At 33.4% G+C, this 15099-nt stretch overlaps 1 protein-coding gene across 2 annotated transcripts in view; it reads left to right on the top strand.

The window, feature by feature from the left end:
• The window catches only part of UVRAG (UV radiation resistance associated), a 253876-nt gene that overhangs the window by 93986 nt on the left and 144791 nt on the right, over positions 1-15099 (top strand). For both annotated transcript variants that reach the window (XM_006926633.3, XM_025042682.1), the window contains one exon: positions 9793-9898. In XM_006926633.3, coding sequence (XP_006926695.1) covers positions 9793-9898 — 106 coding nt within the window. The remainder of the gene's footprint in view (positions 1-9792; positions 9899-15099) is intronic.

A 15099-nucleotide genomic window follows, 5' to 3' on the forward strand; every position in this document is an offset into this window, starting at 1 on the left:
AAGACTAGGGGTCCAGTGGATTAAAAAGGGAGATAAAAGGAGAGTTGTGCTGGTTTATGGTTTCGGAACAGACTTCAAGAGTTGTAAGTAGTAGTGTGCTGGTAGGAACATGTCTTTGGAGACACTGCAGTAATTTTGTTTTGTGTCCAGTTAAAATTGCCAATCTAGAAAAAAGTCTGTATTTTCTCATTTTCTTCAGATAGTAGGCCAAATGGAGAAATTCGTTAAGCCAATTCTGAAACATTATACTAAACACCACAATGAGCCAAGTTCCTATCCAAAATAAACTGGTAAGGGTTACACTAGCCTAAAATGAATTTAGAAGCTCTCAATATTTTCCCATGATTTGAGACAATTTATGTAATTTATATTTAGATGGTTCTCACTAATAAAACCATCAGGGCCTACAATCCCTCCACTTTCTAAAGTATTATTCTTTAGTTACCTTTCCAGTTTCTTTATGGTTATTGATTGATTCAGGTTTTCAATCTCTTGTTGAGATAACTTGTTAATTTATGGTTTTCTAGAAAATCATTTACTTTTCCTGAGTTTTTTAGTTTATTGGCAAAAAGCTGTACATAGTATTCCTTTTAATCTCAAAAATCTTGCCCATATTGTAGTTAGTCCTCTTTCTTGTTTCTAACTCTGAAGTGCTTTTTAATGTACTTCCTCAAGTATCGTACAATAAATATTATACAAGTTTATTGTACAATGGATATATTTTAAATTAAACTTGAATTTTAGCACATGGATAGTATTATGAAACAATCTGGAAAGGATTTAGCCTGCTTTTATGCCAAATGTGGTTCTTCTTGCCTGAAATGAGTTATTTGAGATGTAAATTGGAAATCTGAAGAGTTGATTATTGTTCTATAACTGTTGCTTCATCAGTGTTGTTTATTAGTTTTTGAGGGCACATCTCGGTTAGACCTGACACACTCGTTATCACATGTTTTCATACCATCTGCCGTCTCCTGAATAGAACTTTCCCACCCACAATGCTACCATTTACTTTTCCATTGAGAGTATATTAATTTACTAAGTAGTATTAGTATTCTGTCTTATTTGATGCCATTACCATGATACTGTGTGTTCTTCTCAGCTATGTTCATGGTCTAGACAGAAGAATGTAGAAGCAGGCTTTAGGGTAGACTGCTGATCTTTTGGGAAACTTCATATTTAATAAACCCATCAACAAGTATTTGAGTCATTCCCTTGTGCCTAGACTGCTGTAGGTGCTTTGGAGATGAAAAAGATTTTTCAGACATTGAAAGTCCATAGCACTTTGGCTCTGACCAGTCTTCCCCTCATGACACTGCTTTCATGCACCCTTTGCTTTATTGCACAACCCTGTTCAAGCACTCTACTCCTTTAATGACTTTGAAAAAGCTATTCCCAATGCCCTTATTCTCTTCTTTTGTGTACAGTTGTCAGAGTCCTACCTATCTTTTTTTCAAATTGAAACATAAATCTCTTTCCTTTTGGTGAGCCATTCCCAAGAACAAGTTATCTCAGATTAAAGTCTCCATTTTGAAAGGGTAATCAGATCTGTAGATCCAGATAATAACCCTAATAAGGTATTTGACAAGTTATGTAATGAAAGCTTTGGGAACAAGATGAAGTATAAGCTAGATAATAGTAAAGATAGGACAATTTGTAATTGCTTAATGACTTATTTTCAGCCTAGAGGGGACTTTCTAACAGCATGGCATAGAGGGCTCTGTTTTTGATCTAGTCTTATTCAACATGTAATGGTGAACATGGGAGACATAGTTCTTCCCTTTACAATACAACAATAAAACATTTGAACAAAGATATAAAAAACTTATGCAAAGCTCAAAAACTTAGAAAGCTAATACAATGGTAATATGGATCTTATAGAGATGGTTGTTACTTTCTATAATAGAATTGGTATGTAAAAAGATCTCTGGGGACTGGAAAGATGGAATATATATTCAGCCCATTTTGAATTTCAAGATGAAATCTAGCTGGAATTAGGATATAGCCTTATATTTGAGAAGAGGATAGCTTGACTTATGGGCACAGTTGGAGTAAAAAAAGATGTAGAGCCTTTAGTCAATAGTTAAATTAATGTTAATATGTTATCAGTGGAATGTGACTGCAGAAAAATTCAGGCTATTTTGATAGACATGGGAGTATCTAGAATGAGAAATGATTATACCTACGAGTGGAGCTACCTGCTCATATTAAAGATATATATTGAATTTATTAGAAATTGCCAGTTTTCCAAAGTAGTTGTACAGTTTTACAATCCCATTAGCAATGTTTGAAAGTTCCAGTTGCTCTACTCCTTGCCATCATTTAGAATCATCAGTTATGTAAATTCTAGTTATTATAGTAGGTTTGTATTTGTATATCATTTTGATTTTAATTTTTAATTCTGTGATGACTAATGATATTGAGCACCATTTCATGTGCTTATTGGTTATTCTTATCTTTGTTTTGTGAAGTGTTTATTCAAATATTCTGTTTTCATTTATTGGGTTGTTTGTATTTTTATTGTTGATTTTATAGTGTGTATATATATATATATATATATATATATATATATGATATTTTTTCCCACTTTGTGCCTTGATTTTACATTTTCTCAATATCTTTTGATGAGTAGAAGTTTTAAATTTTGATAAGGTGTGATATATCAGGTTTTTATTTTATGGATAGTGCCTTTTGTATTCTGTTAGGAAACCTTTGCCTAATACAAGGTCATGAGTATATTTTCCTACATTGTTATTCCAGAAGCTTTATAGTTTTAGCTTGTACATTTTGGTCTTTGATCCATTTCAAATTAATTTCGTGTGTGATGTGAGGTAGAAATTAAGGTTCATTTCCCCCATATCCATATCCAGTTATTTCAGTGTTATTCGTTGACATAGCTTTTCTTTCCGTAATCAGAAAATAAATTGATTATACATGCACAGGTCTGTTTCTATAATATGAATTTATTCATTGCTCTATTTGTTTATCCTTATGCAACTACTACTGCTTTACAAATATAGCTTTACGATGTCATAAAATCTGGTAGTATAAGCCCTCCAACTTTGTTGTTCTTCAACATTTTCTTGGCTGTTCTAAGACTTAAATTTCCATATCAATTTTAGAATCAGCTTGTCATTTTAGAAAAGACTGTTAGGGTTTTGATTGGGATTTCATTGACTATATAGATAAATTATAGGGAGACTTGACTTTTTAAAAAATTTTCAGATACAATTGACATACAATTTTATATTAGTTTCAAGTGTATAATATAGTGATTAGACATTTATATAATTTATGATGTGATGACTCTGATAGAGACTTCTTAACAATAGTGAGTCTCCCAGACTATGAAATGTTATATGTCTACATTTGTTTATATATTTTAAAATTTCTCTCAGCAGTGTTTTACAGTTTTCAGTGTATAGGTCTTTCACATCTTTCATTAGATTTTTTAATAGTTATTTGTTGATATTATATAAAAATACCAATTGATTTTTGTATTTTATTCTGGAATCTTGCAGTCTTGCTAAATTTATTTTTATTTTCATGCAGTCTTAGCATCTATGAATAGATATTTTTGCTCCTTCCTTTTCTATATTTGTGAGTTCTTGTTATTGCCTAATTCCAATGGTTTGGGCCTTAAGTACACTGTTGAATAGGGTGGTGAAAGAAGACATCTTTTCTTGTTCATGATCTAAAATATAATATTAGTTGTAGATTTTTTTGATATAAACCCTTTATAAGATTGAGGAAGCTCTCCTTTTTCCTTAGTTTGTTGACAGTTTTTGTTTTTAATCATTAACAGGTATTGAATTTTGTCTAATGCTTTTGGGGGGGCATCTTTTGAAATAATCATGATTTTTCTCCTTTATTATATCGTGTATTTATATTCATGTATGATATTTGTCTATAAATTTCTTTTCTTGTCATCATGTTTTGGTATCAGGGTTATTCTAGACTCATAAAACAATTAAGAAGAGTTCCCTCTTCTTTGAAAGATTTTTCTTTTAAGATTTGTATTTTATCAGTGAAGCCATCTGAACCTAGAGTTTTCTATTTGACAAGGCTTTTAATTACAAATTATTTTCTTTAACTGATAATGACTCTTCAGATTTTCTGTTTTGATTGTTGGTTTTGGAAACTTATGGCTTTTAAGCAATTTGACTTTCATCTAAGTCGTTGAATTTATTGGCATATTTTTCATAATTTTCCCCTAATTGCTTTTAAATCTCTATAGGATCTGTAATGATGTCTTCTCTTGCATTCGTGATGTTGGTAATTTGTTTTCAGGCATCATTCTTTATCTCTTGTTTCTCTGACTTTTTATATCTATACTTATCCTTCCTGTTACTATTACAATGACTAAATTTTTGCTAGGACTTTTGCAATAACCTCATACTAACCTTTTCTATTTATATTCTTGATTCTCTGTGTCCCATTCACTTTATTATAGGAAGAAAGATCTTTCTAAAGTACAAATGTAATTAAATTTTCCCCAGCTTAAAACTTTTAAGTGCTTTTCTAATACCTTCAGAATAAAAATCTAAGCTTCTTCATATGGAATACAAAGCCATTAATGAAAGGTTCTGTGTTTCTCTCAATGGGCCCCTGTATTTTCTTATTTTCATCTCCCTTTTTATCTCTCTGAAATCCATAGGGAACTATACAGTACTGCCTTTCTAGGTGTTCTAATTTGTTATTCTTTGTCTTAAAATTGAAAGATGTGATATGGTCAACACTAAGAAGACAAAAATGGTCTCCTGACTAATCCTTTACTGAGATTATTGCTAATATCTCATTGGTATTGTCTCAATGTTTATTAATGTTTATTTAACATAATACCTTATATTCAATGTGTCTTTACATTCACAGCAATATCAAACTGCAAAGCATTATTTTTAGCCCAGTTTCAATTTTACTCTTATATCATATTAAGTAATAATGATGTGTCTATTTGCTGTAATCAGAATATCTGTCAGATAGCTACTTGACCCATTTTCCTACACCAGCGATAATAAGTTTTCTTTCAGCTTGAGAGTATTAGTGTTGGTATTGACCAGTCACCCAGATGACTAGATGATATATATTTCTTTTTATACCCTCATTTAATAGTTTGCAAAATTAAGAAACAGATCTCTGAAACTGGCTAGCTGGTTTGGAGGTAAAGCAGTAGTTTCTTTTCTTGTCAGTCCTTCACCTCCTCAGCCCCAGGGGAATTAGGATGTACCACCTTCTGTTTAAAAGCCCAAACACTTCAAACTGTTATCCTCCTGTTGAGTTTGAAAGGGGGACGTTATTAGCTCTGTCTTGATGTAGCCGGGCCTCCGAAGGTCTATTTGGATAACATTGAAGATCGGAGGAAATGTGACTCTGTCTGTGTGTTTTAAGCCCCTAAGGTAAGATCAGAAAGCGTCTGGGGTAGTGAGAGCCAAATAGTTGAAGTCATACATTAATTATGGTCATGAATCATTTTTATTTTTAAAGTCTTTACCATTTGACACAGTTGTTTGCATAGTACCAGTGAGTTTTAGGCAGCCTTTCCCTGCTTTTAAAGTAACAGGCTATTTTGTTAATTTCTGTTCTAGGTTGATAATACCTGTTATTATTAGAATTCTGAAAATGTTTTCAGTAAAAATTACTTGTTTCCCTACCCGAATGAGTAGTCTTTAATTTATGTGATTTTTGCTTTGAATATAATGTTTTGAAATTATAAATATAGAAAATTATTATGTTAATCTTTCAATCTCCCACTGATATCAATAAAAATAATCAGATCTTGGGACTGTGCTTTTATATTCAGGCATTAATCAGCAAATATTTTTTGAGTGCCTCCTTTGTGCCGTATTTTGTGCCAAGCATTGGAAATTGTATATAAAAAGTGATTTCCTCCCCACCAGAACGATCTAGTAAGGAAATAGATGAGGAAATAAACAGTTTTTGAAAAATGCGTTTCTGTAATTTTTGTTAGTGGTGTTTTATACAACAGATGCCACAGATTTCCAGAGGAAGGAGTTCTTCTACCTATCTGGAATAGTCAGGGAAGGCCTTTGAAGAAGAGGTTATACTTGAGCTGCCTCTTAATGGATTTAGGCGTGTACTTATCTGAGACAGAGAAAACATATAGGCAGGCAGAACAGCTCACTCAAAGGTACAGAAGCAAGAAATGGCATGAGGTGTTTGGAGAATCGTCAGTAGTTCAATATTGCTGGAGTTGAGCATATAAAGTAAGGGATATCAGGAAATGAGGCTGGGGGTGTATGCTGGAACCACATCACAAAGGGCCTTTCCTTGCTTTTAGATTTCTTTAGAGCCACCTTTGTAAGAGAGTATTGCTATCAAGAGAGTGCATACACATACATACATACCCAGAACAAGAAGCAATAGAATGGAGTATAATCTCTTCTATTGGATTACTTATGAGCCCAGAGGAAGTTGCTGAATAACTCATTTCATGAGGAAACTAGCTATAATAATATAATAAGAGTTGCTCCCTGTTAGATGACTTAAGAAATCCTTAATAATTATCAGGCAATTTCCAGAAGTGCAGAATATGTCATATTTTTAGTATGTAGTGTCAATAATAATAATAATAATAATAATAATGATGATGATGATGATGTTGGCAGAGGTATTGATGCTATTAAATCCCTAGTAAAATTAATCTCATATATAGGATAACTTTCAAATTAGGATTTTTGACAATTTTTTTTAAAATAGGTAAAATTTACATGCAGTGAAATTCTTAGATCTTAAGGTTAAATTCTGTGGATAATACCCATGTACTCTTCACCCCAATCAAGATACAGAACACTTCCTTCACCTCAGATAGTTCCTTTGTTCCCTCTACTCTCTACCAGTCAGTCTTGCCCCACAGAGGCGACTAGCCACTCTTGAGAATTCTGTTACCATAGATTGCTTTTACCTGTTCTTAAACTGTATATAAATGTGATCATATAGTATGTACCTTTGTTTCTAGCTCTTTTCACTAAAGATAATATTTCTGAGATTCATTCATATTGTGAATATCAGTGGTGTGTTTCTTTTTATTGCTGAGTCGAATTTCATTGTATATCACAATTTGTTCATTCTCCTGTTTAATGGACATTTGGGTTGTTTTCTATGTGCTATTGGCACATCATTGGGAAGGATTGACCCTCAGGCTGACTGGTTGAGGACTGGCTGTGACTATAGCAGAGGAGCTGTTTTTCATGGGTTGACTCCATGGAGGAGGATTCGCTTTCGTGGGGCTCTGGTGCCTGCCAAGTCCACCTTTTGGGTATGCTGTTTGTGGAGGTGGTTGTGTGGTGCTTTTGTGTGGTCCGAAGCTGGCCACTGAGTGTGTTGGTTCTGGAGCCTTGTGGGAGAGGCTCTGTTGAAGGCCAACATCAGCTGATGCCTGTGCCCTGTCTAGGGCCACTTAATATGAGCCACAAAGTGATCTCCAGATGGTTGCCAGTTGTGCTGGGCTTGGACTTGGAAGTGCTTGAGAAAGGCTAAGTTTCAAACTGCGGCTGGCTATCACTAGTACCGTGCTTAGGGCCACTTAGCAAGAAGGTATGGGGCACACTGAGGCCAGACATTGCTTGTTTGAGATTTGTAACCTTTGAGAGATTTTAGGAAAATTTGCAGCATGAGCCAAGACAGGCTGTTTGTATGGAAAGGCCCCTGGAAGAGGCTCGGGTGGGCCTGCCTGCAGGTTGGGTGGGGTAGGGTCTTGGAATCACCAGGGCCGGGTTATGTTAGCTAGGTTGATGGCATCTCAGATATGGCAGCTGTCTATGTGTGCAGGCTGGGTGAGGAGAGGGCTCAGCACTTCTACTGGGAGAAAGCTGCCCCTCCAGGCCTCACCCTGAAGCCAGACAATTCAATTCCTCCATCTTTGTTGGCTTTTGAGCTGCTGCCCCAGCTCTGGAGCTCAGAACAAGTGAGTCCATCAGTGAGTAAGTCCATGTGCAGGCTCTTTAAGAGGAATCTCTGGGACTCTAGCTGCCCTCCATCTCTCTTAGCTATAATTTCCCCTGGTTTTCATAGCAAGAAGTTACGGGGACTTCTCTCCCCAGCACTGGAACCTTGGGCTGGAGAGCCTCGTGTGGGGCTGGGATCCCTTGCTTCTTAGGGGGACCTCCACAGCCAAGATTTTTAACCACCACACATGGGTGTGAGATCAACGTGTTCCACGTCTCTGCGCCTTCTACCAGTATCAAAGTGGCTTCTTTTGTGTATCCTTAGTTATAGTACTTGTGTTCAACTAGACATCAGACGGTTCTCAATGAAGGTTGTTCTGTAGTTGTAATTTTGATGTGGTTGTGGGAGGAGGCAAGCACAGCATTTACCTACTCCACCATCTTCACTGGAAGCTTGAAATTTAACCATTTTTAATATGTAAGTGTATACATATACGTACATGTATGTGTGTGTATATATGTGTATGTATACATATATGTATCCACATATTTGAAGACAAAGAGATTAAGTAAAACATAAACCCATAATTAAGTTAAAAATGAAAATAACAATTTTTCTTTTTAGTTTTGGGTCTTTTTTATTTTAATGGATGCCTTAGGGTTCACTGGATATATCTTTAACTTATCACATTTGAACTTCAAGGTATATTTTACCATTTTATGTAAAGTATTAAAACCTCACAATAGTATACTTCCATTTTTTCCATTCAGCGTTTGTCATACACTTCACTTTTACAATGTAATAAACCTACATTATAAGTCCCCAAAATAAAACAAAAATCGTTTTTAGTTTTATTTAAAGTCATTAACCGTGTGAAGTGATTTTAAAAATAAGAAAATAATCATATATTTACCATACTATTTCCAATGCTCTATATTGTACAGATATGTTTCTATCTGATAAGATTTTCTTTTTCCCTGAAGGACCTCCTTTAGCATGTCTTATAATGTAGGTCTGTTGGTAATTAATACTTCCAGCTTTTTTGTATTTCAGAAAACGTCTTTATTTTGCCTTAATTTTTAAAAGATTTTTCACAGTATAAAATTCTAGGTTGACAGGGTTTTTTGTTTGTTTGTTTGTTTGTTTGTTTCAGTACTTTAAAGATATTGTTTTTCTGTCTTCTGTTATATGCTCCAAAGAAAAATCTGCTGTCATTCTTACTTTTGTTCTTCTGTATATCATGTGTGTTTTCTTTTTTCTGGCTCCATTAGGATTTTCTCTTTATTAGTGGTTTTGAGCAATTTCATTATGATGTGCATTGGTGTAATTGTCTTCATTTTCCTTATGCTTAGGGCTAATTAAGCTTCCTGCATTTGTGGGTTTGTTTTCACCAAATTTGGGGAATTTTAACCATTACTTCAATTAATTTTTTCAATGTTGATGTTTCATGGTGGCTACTATTTTAAATTAGTCTTCAACTGAGATTATTAATTATTTTTTCTCTATGGATATCCATAAGTAATAGTCAGCTTTGATGGCAGTGAAGTTCTCCTGGTAATTTTAGCAATCCACTGAACTTCTCTTGGGCCTCATTTTCCACATTTGTAAAATGATAGGATTAGACCAGATCATTTTCTAAGCTCTCTTCCAGACTCCTGAAGGGTTCTTCATTTTAGCTCTCAGTGCATCAGAGGCAGTCAAGCAGTTACAGAAAGGATGTTTTTACAGTGTTTTGTATTCTATTGTAAGTATGCTAGAGAATTGTGAAATATTCATTTGGGGTTCATTATTAATTCAGTTTGTCCTCATTTCATTCCATTTATATCTGTGGCTCCGTGTTGAGAGTTTATAAACTCACTTAAATTTTTGTACAACTTTTATTTCTAGGCTTCATAGAGCCCAGTGTGCAATTAAACAGACTCAGGTAACTGTTCAGAAAATTGGAAAGGAAATTGAAGAAAAACTGAAACTCACATCTACAAGCAATGAGCTGGTATGTTTTTATATGTTTGCCTGTTTGATTTCTAAATATGATCAGCATATTCTTCTTATAGTAATTATTTTTTTCAAAAACTTCAGGTAGTTTTTTCTTTCTTTTCTCTTAATGTTTCACTCAGACTTCTGCTGGCATTAAATGTTGGAAATAAACTTTTCATCTGCTAATAATGTAACATACAAGGTGCTTGCTTTTTCTGCTAGATGAGACTTTAGATTACATACAATTACTTAGAAGATAATTTAAAGCTGTTTTTATTGATGTCTTATAAGTGTAAACTCTAGGCATGAACTGTATAATGAATGAAAGATAGCTGCCAGAAGAAAAACAAAAAACTTTAGGGCCTAACCTACTGTTCAAATATGAATTTAAAATTAATTGGGTTAAACTTAATAAGCTGGTTTATAAACAGTGTTCTCTTTTGGGAAAGGTTGTTTTAACGAGTCATTTCCAAAGAAATAGAAATTCCATTCCAAAAGGACAGATTTAAGATACTAATATATCTTGGTTGTTCTTTCTAGTGGAGAAAAAAATATTAATTTTGGAATGAAGAGTCTGTCTTTATAAGCAGAATAGTGGTTGTAACAGAGTTTTTTTCAAAATGAAGCCACATGACTATGGATAGCTTTTGATGAAATTTGTGCTATGGCTTATGATACTTAAAATCCTAAATGCTAAATGAAATCCTGACTAAAATTTTTTAAGTATTTACACATTCATTTATCATAGAAAGGCAGTATCTTCCAGTTATCATTTATAGCACTGTCAACTTGGCAGAGGGCCTTATATTCCCAAATGGAAATTTCATGTTACCTTGAAGGTTTGCCCAAGATGATAATTTAATAGGTGAACTGTAGAAAAGCAGCAACACAATTAACCTATAAAGATTTATCTTTCTTGGAATTTGAAATTAATGGATGAAAACCTATTTAAACTATATAAAATTGCTGATTTTGACCTATAAGTGACAGTTTCATATAGTTCAACCTAATATAGCACACAGCAGGCATACAAAATATAGTATCTGTGATAACTATAGTAGTGAGCTGGGGAGGATTCCCTCTTCTGTTTTCTAAAAGAATGTGTGTAGAATTGGAATTATTATTAAATGTTGGTAGAATTTACCAGTGAAACCATCTGGGTATGGAGTTTTCTTTGTGGATTTTGAATTCAGTTCTTTAATACTTATATGGTTATTGAAGTTATCTGTTTGAGCTTTGGTAGCTTATATCATTCAAGGATTTGTCCATTTCATTTAAGAGGTCAGTCTTTTTAATTTGAGCTATTCTAATGGATGTATAGTGTTTTCCTATTTTGGTTTTTAATAACATTTCTATAATGAACATTTTTCATTCTTTATTGGTCATATGTCTCTAAGTAGTATCGGTTTAAATATTTATTTAGTAATAAAAAATATTTAAATATTTTTGCCCATTAAAAAGATAAACTCTTTATTTAGATTTACAGAAAACTTGTATAGAAAGTTCAGAGTTTCCATAAACTTTTCATCCAGTTTCCTCTAAGTTAACCTCTTATATAACTATGTTACATTTGATGTGTTACATGTGATGTAGTAATTATCATATCAAGAAATTAACACTGATACATTACTATAAACTATGGACTTTATTCAGGTTTCAGTAGTGTTTCCACTAATTCTTTTTTACATAATTAAACTTTTTATTTTACAACAGCTTTAGGTTTATGGAATTATTACAAAGATAGTGTGGAGAGTTACCCCACATACCCCATACCTAGTTTCTCTGTTATTAACATCTTACCTTAGTATGATACATTTGTCACAATTAATGAAGCCGTATTGATAAATCATCATTAATTAAAGTTCCTTTATTCAGATTTCCTGAAATTTTACCAAATTTCCCTTTTCTCTTCCAAGATCCCATTCAGGAAACCATACTACATTTAATAGTCACGCTTTTTCAGACCCTTCTATGTTGTAAAAATTTCTCAGACTTTCATTGTTTTTGATGACTTTGACAGTTTTCAGGATTACTAGTCAGATATTTTATAGAATATCCCTCTATTGGGATTTGTCTGATGATTTCTCATGATTAGACTGGATCCTAAAGTCCTTTTTTTTGTTCTAGTTTCCAGTTCAGGATACCACATTGGATTTAGTCATCATGTCTTCTTAGGCTTTTCTGATCTATGACAGTTTCTCATTCTTTTGTATAATTAAATCACCATGATGAATCATTGTTTATATTAACTTTTGTCATTTGGTTAATGTAGTGTCTTCTAGGTTTATCTACTATAAAGTTTCCTTTTGAAAGCACGATATTAAGTCCAGCCTACACTCAAGCAGAGGGGACTTAAGCTTTACCTCCTGGAGGGGAACTATCTATACATATTATTTGGAATTCTTTGTGAGGAAAATTTGTCTCCTCTCCCTTTCTCCCACCATTTATATACGTATTCAATCATTTATTTATCAGTATGGACATGTGTGTATTTATTTTATACTTCAGGTTATAATTCAATATTATGTTTTTGTTTTTGTTTTCTTGCTCAACTTAACGGCATTGAGAGCTTTTTCAAGTTGGCTCCGGTGTCCACTTGACATGCCTTCATCTCTTCTTTGTTTTTTAAAAGCACTTCTTCAATTTCTGGAACTGGGATAATGGTATTTAGGAACAAGATCTGAGCACTGGGTGTGCTTGTTGCTACTCAGTTGTAATTGCTTCTTGACCCTCTCAGTGCACAGAGCTGCTATATACAAGTATCTATCGCCATATATGTTAAAATAAACATGTTTGTACTAATATATTCAACTCTAACACCACAGGGTTCATTCTAGCCTTCCCTCTCATTTTATTTGTAGTATCTTTTTCTAGTAGTGAGAAACCTGGTTCCCATTTACTTCAATTTATTTCCTTTTTTTTTTTTACTCCTAGTATACATGTAATTTCATATTTTTCCCTCTTTTTAATGGGATTTTTTCTTCTTCTTATGTTGGGATTAGAGAGAGTGAGTGCGTGTGTATTTTTTTTTTTTTTTTCTGGATACAAGTTCTTTTTCTGATATGTGTGTTGGGAACATTTTTTTTCCAGTCTGTAGCTTGCCTTTTGTGTTCTTAATGATGTTTTCCAAGGAATAGAATTTTAAATTTGATGATATCCAATGTATTCTAAAAATTTTTTATTTTGTGGTTAGGGCTCTTTGTGTTCTTCATAAGAAATCATCATCTAACCAAAAGTCAAATAAATTTTCTCCTGTATTTTATTCTAGAAGTTTTATAGTTTGGGGCTTTACATTTAGATCTATGATCCATCTCAAGTTAGTTTTTTTGTGCTAGTTAAGTAAGATGATTTTTTTCTGTATGAATATCCAATTGATTTAGCATAATTTTTTGAATAGTCTTTTCTTATTTAACTGTTTTGTAATGTTTGTCTAAAAATCAGTTGATCATGTGTGTATCTATTTCTGGATTCTCTGTTTTGTTCCATTGATCTGTATATCTATCATCAATACCAAACTCTCTTATTATTTTAGATTTGTTCTCTTAAATCCAGATAGGTTAAGTCCTCCGACTTTGTTCTTTTAAAAATTCATGTGGGTTTTCTAGGTTCTTTGTATTTCCAAGTGAATTTGAGAATCAATTTGTCAGTTTCTACCAAAAAAAAAAAAGCAAGCCTGCTGTAAGTTTTTGTCTGTCTGTCTGCCTGTCTGTCTGTCTGTGTGTGTGGGGAGCGGGGGCGGGGGTGACATTGATTAACAAAATCCAATAAGTTTCAAGTGTACAGTTCAACACTAAGTCATATATATATATATGTATACTGCATTATGTGTTCATCACCCAGAGTTAGATTTCTTTCCATCACTACATATTTGACCCCTTCTGCCCCTGCTATTTCCCTCTCTCCTCTTTCCTTCTGGTAACCACTAGTCCACTGCCCATGTCCATGAGTCTCTGTTCGTTTGTCGTGTTTGTTGCTTTTAGATTTATATCCCACATATAAGTGATATCATGTGGTTTTCAACTTTTTCTGTTTGGCTTATTTCACTTAGCATGATTATCTCAAGATACATCCGTGTTGTTCAAATGGCAGTATTTCATCTCTTCTTATAGCTGAGTAATATTCCATTGTTTATATGTACCACATCTTCTTCATCCAGTCATCATTTGTAGGACACTTAGGTGGTTTTCATATCTTGGCCACAGTAAATAATGCTCCTATGAATGTCGGTGTGCATATATCTTTTTGGATAAATGTTTTTAAGTTTTTTGTGTAAATAGTCAGTAGAGGGATTGCTGGATCATATGGTAGATCAATTTTTAGTTTTTTGAGAAACCTCTATACTGTTTTCCATAGTAGTTTGTAGTCCCACCAGCAGTGTACAAGGGTTCTTTTTTCTCTGTATCCTCTCCAACACTTGTCACTACTTGTTCTGTTGATAATAGCCATTCTAACAGGTATGAGATGGTATCTCATTGTGGTTTTGATTTGCATTTCCCTAGTGAAGTTGAGCATCTTTTCATATGTTTGTTGGCCGTTTGTATGTCTTCTTGGGAGAAGTGTTTATTCAGATCCTCTGCCCATTTTTTAATTGGTTTATTTGTTGTTGTTGTTGAATTGTATGAGTTCTTTCTATATTTTGGATATTAGGCCCTTATTGGAGGTGTTCACAAATACATGGCTGTCTGTTTGCCTTGTTGACAGTTTCTTTTGCTATGCAGAAGCTTTTTAGTTTGATATAGTCCCGTTCCTTTACTTTTGCTTTTACTTCCCTTGCCTTTGAGGTCAAATTTATAAAATCTTCTTTAAGCTCAAGGTCCAAAAGTTTAGTACCTGTGTTTTCTTCTATGCAATTTATTGTTTCAGGTCTGATATTCAGGTAAGCCTTCTGGAATTTTGATAAGGATTTGTAGATCAATTTGTGGAGAATTGCCATCTTAACAATATCAAATTCAATTCTCTAAATAATATCTTGTATCTTTCACTAGAGATTTTGACATCTTTTGTTAGAAATATTTCTAAGTGTTTTATGGGAGGGTATTTTTTGGCATTATTGCAAATAGAGATTGTTTTTGAATTTTTATTTCTCATTTGTTTGCTGCTAGTATACCTTTTAATTTATTAAATTCATCTTACAATCTTGTATTTTAGTTTAATAACGATTTTGTAGATTTCTTGAGATTGTCTATGTAAATATTGTACCTTCAAATTTGAACCGCT

Source organism: Pteropus alecto, unplaced genomic scaffold (assembly GCF_000325575.1).
Source record: "Pteropus alecto unplaced genomic scaffold, ASM32557v1 scaffold7, whole genome shotgun sequence".
NCBI classification, from domain to species: Eukaryota; Metazoa; Chordata; class Mammalia; order Chiroptera; family Pteropodidae; genus Pteropus; species Pteropus alecto.